Here is a 15,070-nt window from a genome sequence, read left to right as displayed (position 1 = left end):
GTTCTATGTCTTCATTTATATTTTTCCAATAGCACTGTTATCTGGCAAAGCATTTTGTATGTCCAATGCCCTAGTGGCATTGATGGAGGAGAGATGGGTAAACTCGTTCATCCTTGGAAACTAGCTCTTTTTTGGGAACTGTTCATTTTTACTCATTCACCGTTCATTTGTGCATGGTATATGGTTCTTACGAAAAACTGAAAATTAGTAGCATAGGTGACTGAAGTACTGTAATTATAAAATACATTTTAATTGGCAGTCATGGACACTGAACAGAATATGAAAAGATGCAGAAGTTCTGAGTTCAACAAAGATTTGAAACAGATCTAGAATAGGCGTGCGCAGTGAACGAAATGAACAACTCGGTACTGAACTAAGTAGGAGCCGTCAGCAGTGGAACTGTGAAGAGTGTCCACGAAAAGTAGTAGTCCAGCTGAGGGAGACCAAAACAGAGATGGGAAGGGAACCAAGACTGGAATGAGACCGGCTGATGTGCCATTGTGGGAATGGGACTGATCGTTGTCTGTTCCCAGGAACTATAAGTAGAAAGCCGCAACCAAAGTGAACTATAAAAGACCGTTCCCAAGAAATTATTCCTCACTCTTTCCATTCATCTTGGTGAACTGTTCTTTTGGACCTGTTAGTTTGTGAACAACCCATCTCTAAAAGGAAGCATTTGATGTACTTTGGGTTTAGTACTTCTGGAATCACTACTTGTCTTCCCTGTCCTTTGTAGCCAATGAGAGCATGTCTCATGTGCCAGTACAATTTAATGTCTGGTTCATTGTAAAAATTTTGTCTAGTGTTTTATTTGATTTTGATCACATTGGATCCTTTGGCACAGGTTTTGGAGTCAAGTTGGCATTTAAGGAAAAATGCAGTCCAAAGCAAAACATATCAGTAGCAGACTCACAACTTTTGTCCCACCCCGTTGATAGTCAGTCTGCATTTACACTGTTTACCTGAGAACTTGAAAACTATTTCCTGGTCATATTATCATAAAACCCATTCCCAATATCATAAGCATTGAGCTTCTCTAGAAGGAACAGTATTACTGGGTCCAAATACAGCCTTTAATCACAAGTTATCCATAGGGAGACTGAATCTTTAGCTGTAAATGTATTCCTGACACTTTTTAACAGGAAAGAAGATAGCAAGAGATTCCTTTCAGTTTGACTTCAGGTCCTTGAGCAATCATCAGTGTTTTGTATGCAAATGTGGTAGGTCTTTAATAAACAGAATGCTCTGGTTCCATATTCAGAAGCATCTGCTAGAGTAGTTAACATTCTAGTTGGGTCATATACGGTAAGAAATTTGGCATCTAGTAAAGTTAGTTTTAATTCATCAAATTCACATTGGCTTCACCATTCCCAATCCATTCACTTCTTGCTTGATGGAGCTGATTGTAGAATGAATCTTCTGTAGTAACTAATTTGGCCAAACAGCTTGTTATTGCTTGAGATCTTTGAGAGCTGGAAGATTATTAATTGTTTCAACATATCGTAGTGTCAATCTGGTGCCTTGTGACAGGATGTATCGTATGTATTGGACTTACCGCTGGAATATTATGCACTTCCCTTATTACAGTTTAAATTAAAAGCTTGTAAAATCTTAAATACACATTTCAAAATACTTAACAGGGCTTCAGGAGATTTCCCTGAAACAATGATGTCATCCAGGTAGTTCACAGTATACGAGCTTTCATAATTAATTATTTTAAGCAACACTGCAACACACTTGGTGTGCTGTCAATCACAATTGGCAATATCTTTTATTGATAAAGTTCAAATGGAGTATTTATCATAAAAAAATTTCTGTGTGTCCTCATCCACAGGTATCTGTGAGTAGGCAGCATTCAAATAAAGTTTCTTAAAATTTACACTGCCAGCTACGTTATTCAGGGTTGTGCATTGACTGCATTTCTGAAATCACTGCAGTCTTAAAATGCGGTTTGGTTTTTGTCCTTTAATGCATGCTTTAGATAATTTTGGTGCAGCGTTTGGCTTAAACATTATGTGTGCTTCATAGTTTTTAATCCTAATTTTCACATCAGAAAAAATTATATCATATTTTTAACAAATAGTTTTTGCAAATTTTCAGTAGAAAAATCATAGATTAAGATACACTTAACAATGATTATTAATAAAAATGATCATAATGTTCAGTGTGACAAAATCAATAATCATTGGTCTATTCCTGATTAGAGTGAATGATGATTGACTAAACTAGTAGTAAGTCCATTTGGCTCTGCTGTTGGTGACTATATAAATCCTGGTAGTGTCTGTTGAAACACGTATGCTGTGAATCTTGGCGGATATTGCAACACTGAGAGACTCTGGAGACACTGGCTCAGGCTGAGTGGAGCTGCGTGTCCACCTAAATAAGCAAGTAATTTATGAATTATTTGCAGGGGCATTGTATTGAACACATTTTTAGTGCCGTCAGCCATGTTGAACCTTAACTATGGCAGTTAGATGCCACTACTTTCATCAAATGTGGCATACGTATAATACAGTCATCTATGCACCTGTCCAATCATAATAATGTGGTGCTACAATGGTGACTGGCCTTTGTCTGGTGCTCCCTGTGTGTATGGCTGTGCGTTGCGTCCACCGGCCGATACAGCAATAATCCAGTGGCCTTTAAAAACCTATGCTCAAATCAAATAGCACCAGTGATTTAGATTTCAGACCAATAGCGACTGGTTTATCTGAACTTAAGTCACATAGTACAGATTATACAAGGAAAACAGGGCATAAAAGAAACATAAGCAATGGCTCACTAAGGAAAGAGATTTATAAAGCTGACAGCATTGATGAAGAATTAGTCTCTATTCCTTCAGTGCTTTTAATCCTCTTTTTCTCTGATACTAATATGATTAAAACTGGTTTCCCCTACACATATTATTTATGTATGTTAAAGACTCAAAATTCCTCTTAGTTGCATAAGTAGCAATGTGATGATGTACACATTATGCTAACAATAAGAAATAAACAGCAGCTACCTTACACAGTTGAGGAACAAATCAAAGAAGTGATTTTTCCTGGTGCATTTACTGTTTTCATTAATGTAGTATCTAATAACTGTAAGCAATTTTGTGTAAACCTTTACTCTCTATTACCTTCAAGGCTATCCTTAATTGTAAGAGTCATAGATCTATGAATGAACAAAATAATTAGTTACTTCCTGTTTTATCTCTGACAGTGCTGTTTCTATTAATATACCTTACTCTGGAATTTTCTGCTGCCAAGTTTCCCCCTTAAGTATTTGTTCATTGAACTTAACTTCCTGCAGCCTTTGCTGGGCAATTGTACCATTATTCCCATCTATTTTGTACAAAAAGTCAGGTCTTCAACTTTCAGAAAACTTAGGATCTTTGAACTTGAGGGACAGAGTCCATGGTAGGGATTATTGAAAAACAGCAGCCCAACATCTCAAATACAGCCGGTAAGTTCACAGTGGCTAGCATGTGTATAACAGCTCAAGTATATGTTTACAGCATGTGGAATTCCACTGGTTGGATTCTACCAATATTTTGTGTTTCTGAGAAGAAATTATCAATGATCTAATCCTCTCTTTGGAACTTCTGTGACTTGTAGGTTTCTTTTGTTTTCTGTATTTGTAATAACTCCAAACCAATGATAATAAATTAAAGATATTTGAGAGAGAGATTCTTCTCATCTTCCTCATCACCAACTCTCACGATCAATATCTTTCACAATGGTCCTCCTTCACATTTTTCAGTTTCTGTTGCAAATGAGTATGGATATTCTATATTGTTGTTAAGGCTGTGATTTTCAGTTTGAAGACTTGCTTGGTGCAGCTCTACATATTGGTCTTCCTGAGCAGGACTCGTTAACTCTGAAAGAGTACTGAAACCCACAGTCATATGAACCTACTTACTGTAATTAAGCTTAGCTCTCCTTCCACAATTCCACTCTCACACATACACACTCTCTCTCACTTTCTTTCATTAACAAACTGGCTATTCCTCGTTGTCTTGAAAAGTGTTGTGTGTCCCATAAACTGATCCTTTCTTTCAGTAAAGTTCCGCCATAAATTCCCTCCACCCCCCCCCCCCCACCCTCCCTCCACCCCCCACCTGCAATGTGATTCAGTAATCTCCTCATTAGTTATTCAATTTATCCATCTTATCTTCAGCATTCTTCTGTGGCACCTTTCAACAGCTGCTATTGGCTTCTTATCTGAACTGCTTATTACTCACATTTCACTTCCATGGACGGCTCACTCCAAACATACACCTTCAGAAAAAACTTCCAAACGTTAAATTTACTTTAGATATTAACAAATTCCTCTTTTTCAGAAATGCTATCATTGCTACTATCAGCATGCATTTTATAGAACAAAATTCTACAATTAATGTTTAAATGTTTCAGGTTACGTGAGTACATGCGCTCAGAATCAGAAAAAAGTTTTGATGAATGCCAGATGAGGCGTGCACGACTACAGTCTCTTGGTCTTGCTTATCTGAGCCCTCAGAACAAGTCACTGGCACAAAGTTTTCGCTATATGCGCAACAAACCAACTATCATAGCATTCAAGACACCAAGCTTGGAGAACTGTGATGCCCAAGCTTCAGCAATGGCTCTTTCAATAGCAAGGCAAAATGGCTCAAACAGTGCTCAAAGTCCTGAGAGGATTGCTGAAGAAGGCCTAAGCCGTTCTCCTGTTGCCAGTGGAAGCAGTTCCCAACTCAGTTCAATAGAGCTTGCACTTACACATACACCAATCAACTATCCTGTTGGAAAACCACTTGCAGTGAGTATTAGGAAAAAATATGCCTAAAGCAATCTGTTTATTGTAAAATAACTTGCTCATGCAAAGTATTTTAGATTAATGATAACAATGGAGTGTAGAAAGAGTGAAATTGGAACATATGAGAGAAGTATTGCCAGTCTTTATATGGGCTATGATGTACGACTAGATAACTCCATAGGTAAAAGCATTAATCACAAAAACAAGTCTGAGCTGAGGTACTAATACATGATACAAAAATAATGAGCAAGTAGGCACAGTGAATACCAAATACACTTGCACTTAGGAACATCTCTCAAACTATTATCTTGCAATATGACTTACATTTCTACAATGTAGGAAAAGATAGATTGGTACTTACCATAATGAAGACACGTTAAGTTGCAGACAGGCACCTGACCTGACCCAACCCGAGATGCTGGTGTTGACAGTCACATGTGCATGAGATGTGCTTGCTTGTGAGTGTTTCTCTTTCACTGATGACGACTGTGGCCAAATCCTTACTTAATTGTCTTTTAATTGTGCCTGTCTGCAACTTAATGTGACTTCTTTAAGGTAAGTAGCAATCTATCTTTTCCTACATTGTTGTTATTCTTAACTGTAGTTTCCAGTGCTTAACTTACATTTCTCATGGTTTTTCTGAATCACTTAACTGTAAGTGTCATGATGCTTCCATAAAGCAGACCACAGCAAATTTTCTTTCACATCCATGATGAATCAAATTTGTACTTATTCTCTAATTGAATCTGGGCCTGTTGCATGGCAGTCAAATGCACTCACAACTCAGATGAAGGGGCAGAGGCTGGAAGATAATTTACTGTTGACTAAAGCATAACAGGCTGACAAGGTGCAAATATTGCACATTAATACATAACTTCCTTACTCAGCAAAACACGTACAGTAAATACCTTATAACGGTTAGAATACAATTAAATTTTTTTCATATGGTCTCTAGGTTCTCTACTTTCACTATCTTTCCTAGTTTGTTTATTTTTGTAGTGTTTCCTTATTTTGGTCATATGAAATAATTTTTCTTTATACTGATGGCTTTTCACACACTTGGCACAATTTCTTGTTGTAATTTTTACTACCAGTTATTTACTTATGATATCAGAGTCTACTCTTATTGTTATAATGAGTGATATAGCATGTTACAAATAACATGATTATGCACTTTTTAAAAAGCTTCCTACTTTTTAATATTTTTGGTATATACCAACTCTTCTCACCTTTCCAGCCACTGGACATTCCTCTTAAATTTTCTTAGGTCTCCAGCCAACTTAAGCCTTACTTATAAACATTCACATTTTAATGGGAAAAACTAATTTAACTTTGCAACAGAATGTAGTGACAAAAATCTTTAACAATCTACCTTCAAAAATATCAGTAACAGTGTTTGTAGTTGCAAATTAGAGCTGGTCTGCCTATACCACTGAGGAATTGGCTAGAAGTGAGATGTTAATTACAAACCTGTCATGTGTAGTATGTAGTCACATCAATGTTTCTATTTGAAAAGTGTGTAAAGCTTTTGTTAATTGGCATGTTCCACATCACACAATCAAGTACATCATAAATACGACCACCTTAACTAAGAGGGTAGATCTTCTTTGTGTTTCTTGTTCTTCTAGTTCTCATTACATGTATGATAAGCATGATGGGGTTATCAGATAGTAAAGGTTAACAGTTTCTGCTACAGCACTACATACAGCAACCAATATTTGTCAGTTTAATATGCAACAAGAATTAAGAATTTAGCCTGGTTCGTAAGTCAGTCTTAAATTTCTAACCGACCCATTGCCACACACGAAACATGGACCTAGTTTTCTTATTTTCAGCTACACATTATCAATGTGGAGCTTACTGTCTCCACATCATTCTGCTTCTCGCAACACTCTGAAAGTAGAATGGAGATTTTCTCACCACTCTCTAGTGTTAGCTGTTGCCTTCATTTCATGACTTTCAGCTACACAAATACCATTTGTTGCCCATAATTTAATCTGGGACTTGAGTGTCATTCGTGCGATAAATCTCCAACATTCCACTGCTTCAGTCTTTCCTCTCTCTTTTAGCTGAACAGAGGAAAACAAAATCTGAAGAGTTAATGTACTAATAAACATTTTATTCTGTTCCAGACTTGTAAACTCTCTTTATGACTATTGTTCTTATAGTGGGCTTACTATGAACAGAGATAGGGCTGGAAACATCAGGTAGCAGGAGGCCAACGTCCATGTGGTGGCACATTGAGCTGAGCTGATTGGGGGGTGGGGGGGGGGGGGGCAGGTGAAGCCGATGGGAGAGATAGAAGGGGTTGAGGAGGTTCTGGAGGCATAGGATAGGATGCCCTGGCCATGGGTCCGGATCATAAAGATATCATCAAGGAACTTAAACCAGAAAAGGGGTTTGGGCCTTTGACAGGCTAGGAAGGTTTCCTCTATGTGGCCCAAAAACAGGTAGGTATAGAAGGGTGCCATTCAGATGATGATGGCTGTGCTGCAGGTCTGTTTATATGTCTGTCCCTCAAATGAGGACTAGTTGTGCATAAAAATGTAATTGGTGAAGTGTATAAGGTATGAGATAGTGGGTCTGAAGTTGGCAGGACATTGAGAAAGGCAGTCTTTAATCAGAGCAAGGCCATCCGTATGAAGTATGTAGGGGCATGGTATCAAAAGTGACAAGTAAGGATGCATGATGTAACGAGGTGGGGACGATAGTGTGTCAGTGAAAGAGGTAGTTTGTATCTTTGACATAAGAGTTTTTGCTACAGGAAAATAATGGGAAGTGTTGGTCGACAAGAGTTCCTTTCAGCTACAAGCTATGACACGTCCATTCTCAAACCCCTTGCCACAGGTATCATACCTTTGTTGAAGAGACATGAGCAAGACCTATCTGGTTCACCCAGCCACAACATCCTACTCTAATCCTGTAAGTTTATCCTATCCCATCAGAAGCAGCACCACGTGCAGTTCAGTGGATGGCCCTCATGGTTTCTCTTGGTAAAAATGTTTCATCTTTACCTTAATCACTCACATAACATACTATAGCATGACAAAAACATTTGATGAAATTTCATATATAATATATGTGCAAATTAGTCATTTGGAATCCACACAGATCAGGATGTAATGTTGATCAAGGCATGGAGCCATTATTCACTTGGATGCTTTGGAGGTTATAAGGAATTTTAGACGTACAGAGTACAGAAAAAATACTACAGCACAGTATTTAAAACTAACATTTAACACATTTAAGTTGAATATCAAAACCAGATCATCTACATTGTTTGTATCACAACAGACCAGGAAAATTCTCTGTGCAGACTTAAGTGGTTTTTAGAGCACTGGACCTGGTGACATATGATTGTGCAATGAAGTTATTCATCTGAAACTTCCTGGCAGATTAAAACTGTGTGCCAGTTCGAGATTCAAGCTACGGACCTTTGCCTTTCACAGACAAGTGTTGACACATGGCTCAGCCACATCTCCCTAATATCCTTTCTTCCAGGAGTGCTAGTTCTGCTAGGTCTGTAGAGCTTCTGTGAAGTTTGGAAGATAGGAGGCAAGGTGCTGGCAAAATTAAAGCTGTAAGGACAGGTCGTGAGTCGTGCTTGGGTAGCTCAAGTGGTAGAACACTTGCCCACAAAAGGCAAAGGTCTTCAGTTCAAGTCTCAGTCTGGTACACAGTTTTAATCTGCCAGGAAGTTTCATATCAGTGCACACTCCTCTGTAGAGTGAAAATTTCATTCAAGTTAGTCATCTTCTGCAATTCCTCAAATGCCTCTGAAGTTGTTTAACAGATGAGAAACCTCTCCAAAATATTTTCGAATCCCTTCTCTGCTTACAAAAGAGGGGCAAGAAAGTGTCATTCTACTGGTACTTGGGAATAAAGGAGAATGAATTAGCTGATCAAATGGCTAGATGGGGCCTGTAGTGATAACAGTGCAAAATGATATGCAAGTTCTCTGCTCCCATTTATCTTGCTCTTGAAGCAGTGTGTCATCCAGTGGTGGGAAAGAGTGTATGAGAGGAAATGATCACAATGAAATTCATTATTTACCGAGGCATACTTCCTGCTGACCATCTCAACATGTTGAACTTATTCTAACCTGACTTTGGACTGCACATTAATTAATGATGCAAGAGTTTCTTTTTCACAGAAAACATCAACCAGGGCAAAGTTTGCATGACACATTACATACATTGTATGTCCTTCAAATGACTATATCTTCTATTCTCCAAACTGCCATCTATTTTAGAAAATAATGAGGAAAATGTAATTTTTTGTATAATGTCTGGTCTCCAACTTAAATTACCTGAAAAGGAAATTTTCTGTATACCAAATGACAAGACATAGATTTTTTCATTAATAATAGTTTATGGGATTACAAGTGCCCATGAAGTGCGACAAGTTGAAAGTTTATGTACACTAAAAGTGTGGCTGATACCTTCATGAGCTTTTAAACTGTCTGATGGTTAGAGGGAAGGCAAAGCTAATAAATAATACAAGGAGAGGCAAGAAGTGCAAGTGTTGGAAGAAAGGGAAGTCATTGCAAACCACCTAACTAGGAGATACCCACGTGTAGGAATAGAATCAAAAGTGAGAACTGACTAACAATCAACATTAGAAATACGGTGTATTAGCTATGAGCTGTTAATAATTAACAGATTAAAGATTAGGATTAAACTTTAAGGAGGTTGTGGGTGCAAATACAAAAAAACAGGTGTGAAAACATCATTAACAGGAGCTGAATAAAGTGAAAATTAGCCTTTCAAAACCTTCATATTTTTTCTATAGGAACTTCCAAAACAAATTATAATTTTCCAAGGAAAGAGAGACACCTTATTCCTCCTAAAGATATTTGCAGCACTATATTCTGTAAAGAAAGACTATGTGAAAGAATGTGTCGTTAGATCCTTTAATTTAAAATATTACATTTATTAGTAGAATATAATCTGAAAAATAAGCTGCACAAATGGTGATGTACATTATAAATTAGTTGGTTAGAAGCCACCACACTGTAAACAAATGCACCAGTTCTGCTTGTAACTCTCCCACAAGACTATATTTTTCAAGCAATTATTATATTAACCTATTATAAGTTCACTAATTCACTTAGGTCAAGGTGAAAGCTGAAATTCCAATTTTTATATCTCTGTAAGAGAAATTAATATTACACACAAACAAAATAGCCATATTCATTAAAAGCAGATAAAACCTAGCAGGAGCACCCAAGTATCACAAGATAAGAGTTTTGATACAAATAAGAAATGTGCAGAAGAGCTGTACATCACAAAGGGAAAGATAACAGTTAAACAAACTTAGAGATATGAGGTATAACAGAAGCAAGAAGAAACATTTTCACTGCAGTAGATAATACTTAAATTAGGACTATTCCTCTTCCATATGTATTGTGCTGTTCTTCTGTACAATGTATAACTCTAATGGTCTTTTTTTTCCCATCACAATGTTTAGAAACTTTTTTCCTCTGTAGGCCATATCATTCTCACTCTTCTCATTTTACCCATTTGGTTTCTCAGTTACTGGTTTTGTTTTGTTATGAAGTACCTTCATTATTTTCAAAAAATTATCTACAGTGATGGTGGTATCATAAAGCACAGTGAATAACAATAATAATAATAATAATAATAATAATAATAATAATAATAATAATAATAATAATAATAATAATAATAATAATAATAATAATAACAACAACAAGTCCCCGTGGAGGCCTGGGAAAGGAATAGGCCTCCGGTATGTTCTGTCAGTCGTAAAAGGCGACGAAAAGAACAAACCACTAATAGGGCTAACCCCCCCTTTTAGTGTGATTAGTTGGTTCAGGACACAACTAAAGAAGCCTCGGACAAGTGCCGTCATGGTCGGGGACGACGCTTGAACCCTATGCCCGCCCACAATGGTAACGACACTGCTAGCCAACTGGAAAATGATTTAAATCCAAATAGAGGTGTTTTGCAGGATATGCTTCCTGCAACCATCCTAGAAAGAAAACAAAGACAGAGGATGAGATGGTCAGATAAAGTTAATCGAATATGTAATGTATTAATATAAATTATTTAACAGTTGCATTGCAGACCCATACACATTCCCTGATACACTTACACATGGAATAACTTATATGAAACCTAAAGATCAAGCAGACACAGCAAACCCAGCTAAATACCGCCCCATAACATGCCTACCAACAATATACAAAATATTAACTTCAGTCATTACACAGAAATTAATGACACATACAACACAGAACAAAATTATAAATGAAGAACAAAAAGGTTGTTGCAAAGGAGCACAAGGATGTAAAGAGCAACTGATAATAGATGCAGAGGTGACATATCAAGCTAAAACTAAACAAAGGTCGCTACACTACACATACACTGATTACCGAAAAGCTTTTGATAGTGTACCCCACTCGTGGTTACTACAAATATTGGAAATATACAAAGTAGATCCTAAATTGATACAGTTCCTAAACATAGTAATGAAAAATTGGAAAACCACACTTAATATCCAAACAAACTGAAGTAATATCACATCACAGCCAATACAGATTAAGCGTGGAATATACCAAGGAGACTCATTAAGTCCTTTCTGGTTCTGCCTTGCTCTGAACCCACTATCCAACATGCTAAATAATACAAATTATGGATACAATATTACTGGAACATACCCACACAAAATCACACATTTGCTATACACGGACGATCTAAAACTACTGGCAGCAACAAATCAACAACTCGACCAATTACTAAAGATAACAGAAGTATTCAGCAATGATATAAATATGGCTTTTGGAACAGACAAATGTAAGAAAAATAGCATAGTCAAGGGAAAACACACTAAACAAGAAGATTACATACTGGATAACCACAGCAACTGCATAGAAGTGATGGAAAAAACAGATGCCTATAAATATCTAGGATACAGACAAAAAATAGGAATAGATAATACAAATATTAAAGAAGAACTAAAAGAAAAATATAGACAAAGACTAACAAAAATACTGAAAACAGAATTGACAACAAGAAACAAAACAAAAGCTATAAATACTTATGCTATACCAATATTGACCTACTCATTTGGAGTAGTGAAATGGAGTAACACAGACCTGGAAGCACTCGATACACTTACACGATCACAATGCCACAAATATAGAATACATCACATACATTCAGCAACAGAAAGATTCACATCAAGCAGAAAGGAAGGAGGAAGGGGATTTATCGACATAAAAAACCTACATTATGGACAGGTAGACAATTTAAGAAAATTCTTTCTAGAACGAGCAGAAACTAGCAAAATACACAAAGCAATCACTCATATAAATACATCGGCTACACCACTGCAATTTCATAACCACTTCTACAACCCTTTAGATCACATAACATCAACAGATACAAAGAAAGTAAAGTGGAAAAAGAAAACACTACATGACAAGCACCTGTATCATCTAACAGAACCACACATCGATCAAGACGCATCCAACACATGGCTAAGAAAAGGCAATATATACAGTGAGACGGAAGGATTCATGATTGCAATACAGGATCAAACAATAAACACCAGATATTAGAGCAAGCATATTGTTAAAGATCCCAATACCACAATAGATTAATGCAGACTTTGCAAACAACAAATAGAAACAGTAGATCACATCACAAGCAGTTGTACAGTACTAGCAAATACAGAATACCCCAGATGACATAATAATGTAGCAAAAATAATACAGCAACAGCTTGCCTTACAACATAAACTTATAAAACAACACATTCCCCCATACAAGTATGCACCACAAAATGAACTGGAGAATGATGAATAAAAATTATACTGGAACAGAACCATTATAACAGATAAAACACCACCACATAACAAACCTGACATCATACTCACAAATAAAAAGAAGAAATTAACACAACTAATCGAAATATCCATACCCAATACAACAAATATACAAAAGAAAACAGGAGAAAAAATTGAAAAATGCATCCAACCGGCTGAGGAAGTCAAGGATATGTGGCATCAGGATAAAGTTGACATTATACCAATTATACTATCAACTACAGGAGTCATGCCACACAATATCCATCAGTACATCAATGCAATACAGCTACATCCAAACTTATATATACAATTACAGAAATCCGTAATTATTGATACATGTTCAATTACCCGAAAGTTCCTAAATGCAATATAACATATACCGTACAGTTAAAAGGAAGTCACGCTTGATCAAGGTTCGCGTCACTTTCTACTTTTGACCAGACATAACGTCTGAGATAAGAAAGAAATAATAATAATAATAACAACAACAACAACAACAATGTATTAATAATAGAGCAGTATGTGCTCTCTACAGTGCACTAGTAATACCAGTATGTGAAACAGCTGGAGTAACAACATTTATTATTAACTTCTTTGTTACTGTGAATATGTTTCTTAAATTATGCATATTGGGTACTGTTACATGGTAAATATTGCATGATTAATCTTTGTCTTGTTCTGTCGTTCTTCAGATAACTTGATGAAGAATTTTCCTGAAGGCTTCCACAGGCAATGTCAATTTTCATTAAAAACTTTATAACAGCAGGAAATATTAATCAGTAAAATTATATGACAACTATAATATAAAAACTAACATTTTGACCATATGTTCAAAATGTTAGCTTTTGTTTTATTGTTGCTATTTATTATAATTAAGCAGCCTAGTAACAAAAAGGACTGTGCTAAAGTGTGATCTCATTTCTTGATCATGCTTGACTGGGAAAACTGTCAGTGATAAAATGTCATACCAAAATGTAGATCAATCTCCATAAATTGGTATGACACCAGCTTCATTAAGGTGAAGTGTAGATGTTAAAAGCTGATGATAGAAGCCACATAGTGATTAAGAGGATGCGAAAGAACTATGGATAAACTTTCAGTGAATATGGCTATTCGACCTAAAGGCAACAATTTTGATAATATTTTTGGCAGGAACTGGGTGTTGAAATTTGTAGTGTTTCATTGTGGTGGTTTCAATAAATTTCAGATGATACAATAGTAACTGTAGATATGTTTTGTACAGAAAATCTCAGAAGAAAATTTAATTGAATTTGCAGACATTCAGTTAGACGAAGAAACTGAGGTGAGTTTCCTGATGATTCATACTGCATGCAGAATGCTCTCTTCACATTACTGGATGCAATATGAAGCAGATGTGAAGATGCATGAGCTGATTTTAGCCTCTCATGCCTTTATTTTTTAATTATGTGCTTCAGTGAGTTGAATCTTTAACACTTTCAGCCTCCTCCTTGATTTCGTTACCCTAAATACATTCTCACTGCTATGACATTAACTTCTGAAGTTGTTAGTAGCTGATGCGACATTTATAGTGTCTGCAATCGTTTTATAAAGTTTATGCATTTCAAATAAATGTTGTTTCCATTGTTATAAGATCCTGATGAACAAAATAAATCATAATTTTTGCCATCAATTTTTAAAAGATATAAATGGTATGGGCCTATGGAAAGAGATACAAGGGGCAGTCAAATGAAAAATCTAATGGAAAAAGTAAGTAAACTGTTTCTTATTTCACCCAAAGTAATTACCAAAACTGTTAAAGCACTTATCCCAGTGTGAAACGAGATGGTCATTGTCATCATGGAAAAAATTTGCAGTTGCCTATGGAATCATCAGCGTACCCAGGCATGGAATTCTTCATCCACAGTAAATGGACAGCCGAGAATGTTATTCTTCAGGGCTCCAAAAATATGAAAACTGCATGGATAGAGGTGGGGACTGTATGGAGGATCCATAATGTTTCCCAGAGAAACTTCTGCAGCGTAATTCAAACAACCTGAGCAACATGTGGGATAAATGTAGGAAGAGTTCCAGCAATTACTTTTGAAATAATTGACAGTTTGTTGACAAAGTTTTCAGAACATCATACTGCATAAAAAAGTAGAAAACTATACTGGAGAAACCAATGTTTCATCAATGGTTACAGTGGCTTTCTTCTAGGCCTACTGGTTTGTTTTAGATGTGCAGTCATTACTGCTCACTGAGAATGACATGTCGCACTTTTAAAATATTGTTGTTAAGACTGGTCTCATGAGATAGGAGGACTGGGAATTTAAATGTAATAAGTCACACTCATGGAGGGAGTGAAGTTCATCTGTTGTCTGTTGCTTCATGCATTGCATGCCACGATTGGTGGTTATTGATAAATGAGGTGTGGGCTCCTGTCTTCTTCCTACTGAACGCAGACCATGCAGTGGCAGTTAATCACTGGCAGCACTCTCAT

At 36.4% G+C, this 15,070-nt stretch overlaps 1 protein-coding gene across 1 annotated transcript in view; it reads left to right on the top strand.

Moving 5' to 3' along the window:
- LOC126272457 (NADPH oxidase 5) overlaps positions 1 to 15,070 on the top strand; it is a 1,112,602-nt gene that overhangs the window by 1,048,162 nt on the left and 49,370 nt on the right. Inside the window, exon 16 of the mRNA XM_049975335.1 lies at positions 4,398 to 4,779. Within this exon, the coding sequence (XP_049831292.1) occupies positions 4,398 to 4,779 (382 nt within the window). The remainder of the gene's footprint in view (positions 1 to 4,397; positions 4,780 to 15,070) is intronic.

The sequence above is a fragment of the Schistocerca gregaria genome, chromosome 5, assembly GCF_023897955.1.
Source record: "Schistocerca gregaria isolate iqSchGreg1 chromosome 5, iqSchGreg1.2, whole genome shotgun sequence".
NCBI lineage: Eukaryota > Metazoa > Arthropoda > Insecta > Orthoptera > Acrididae > Schistocerca > Schistocerca gregaria.
The sequence above is the reverse complement of the archived record's forward strand: the minus strand, read 5'-3'. Positions and strand labels throughout refer to the sequence as shown.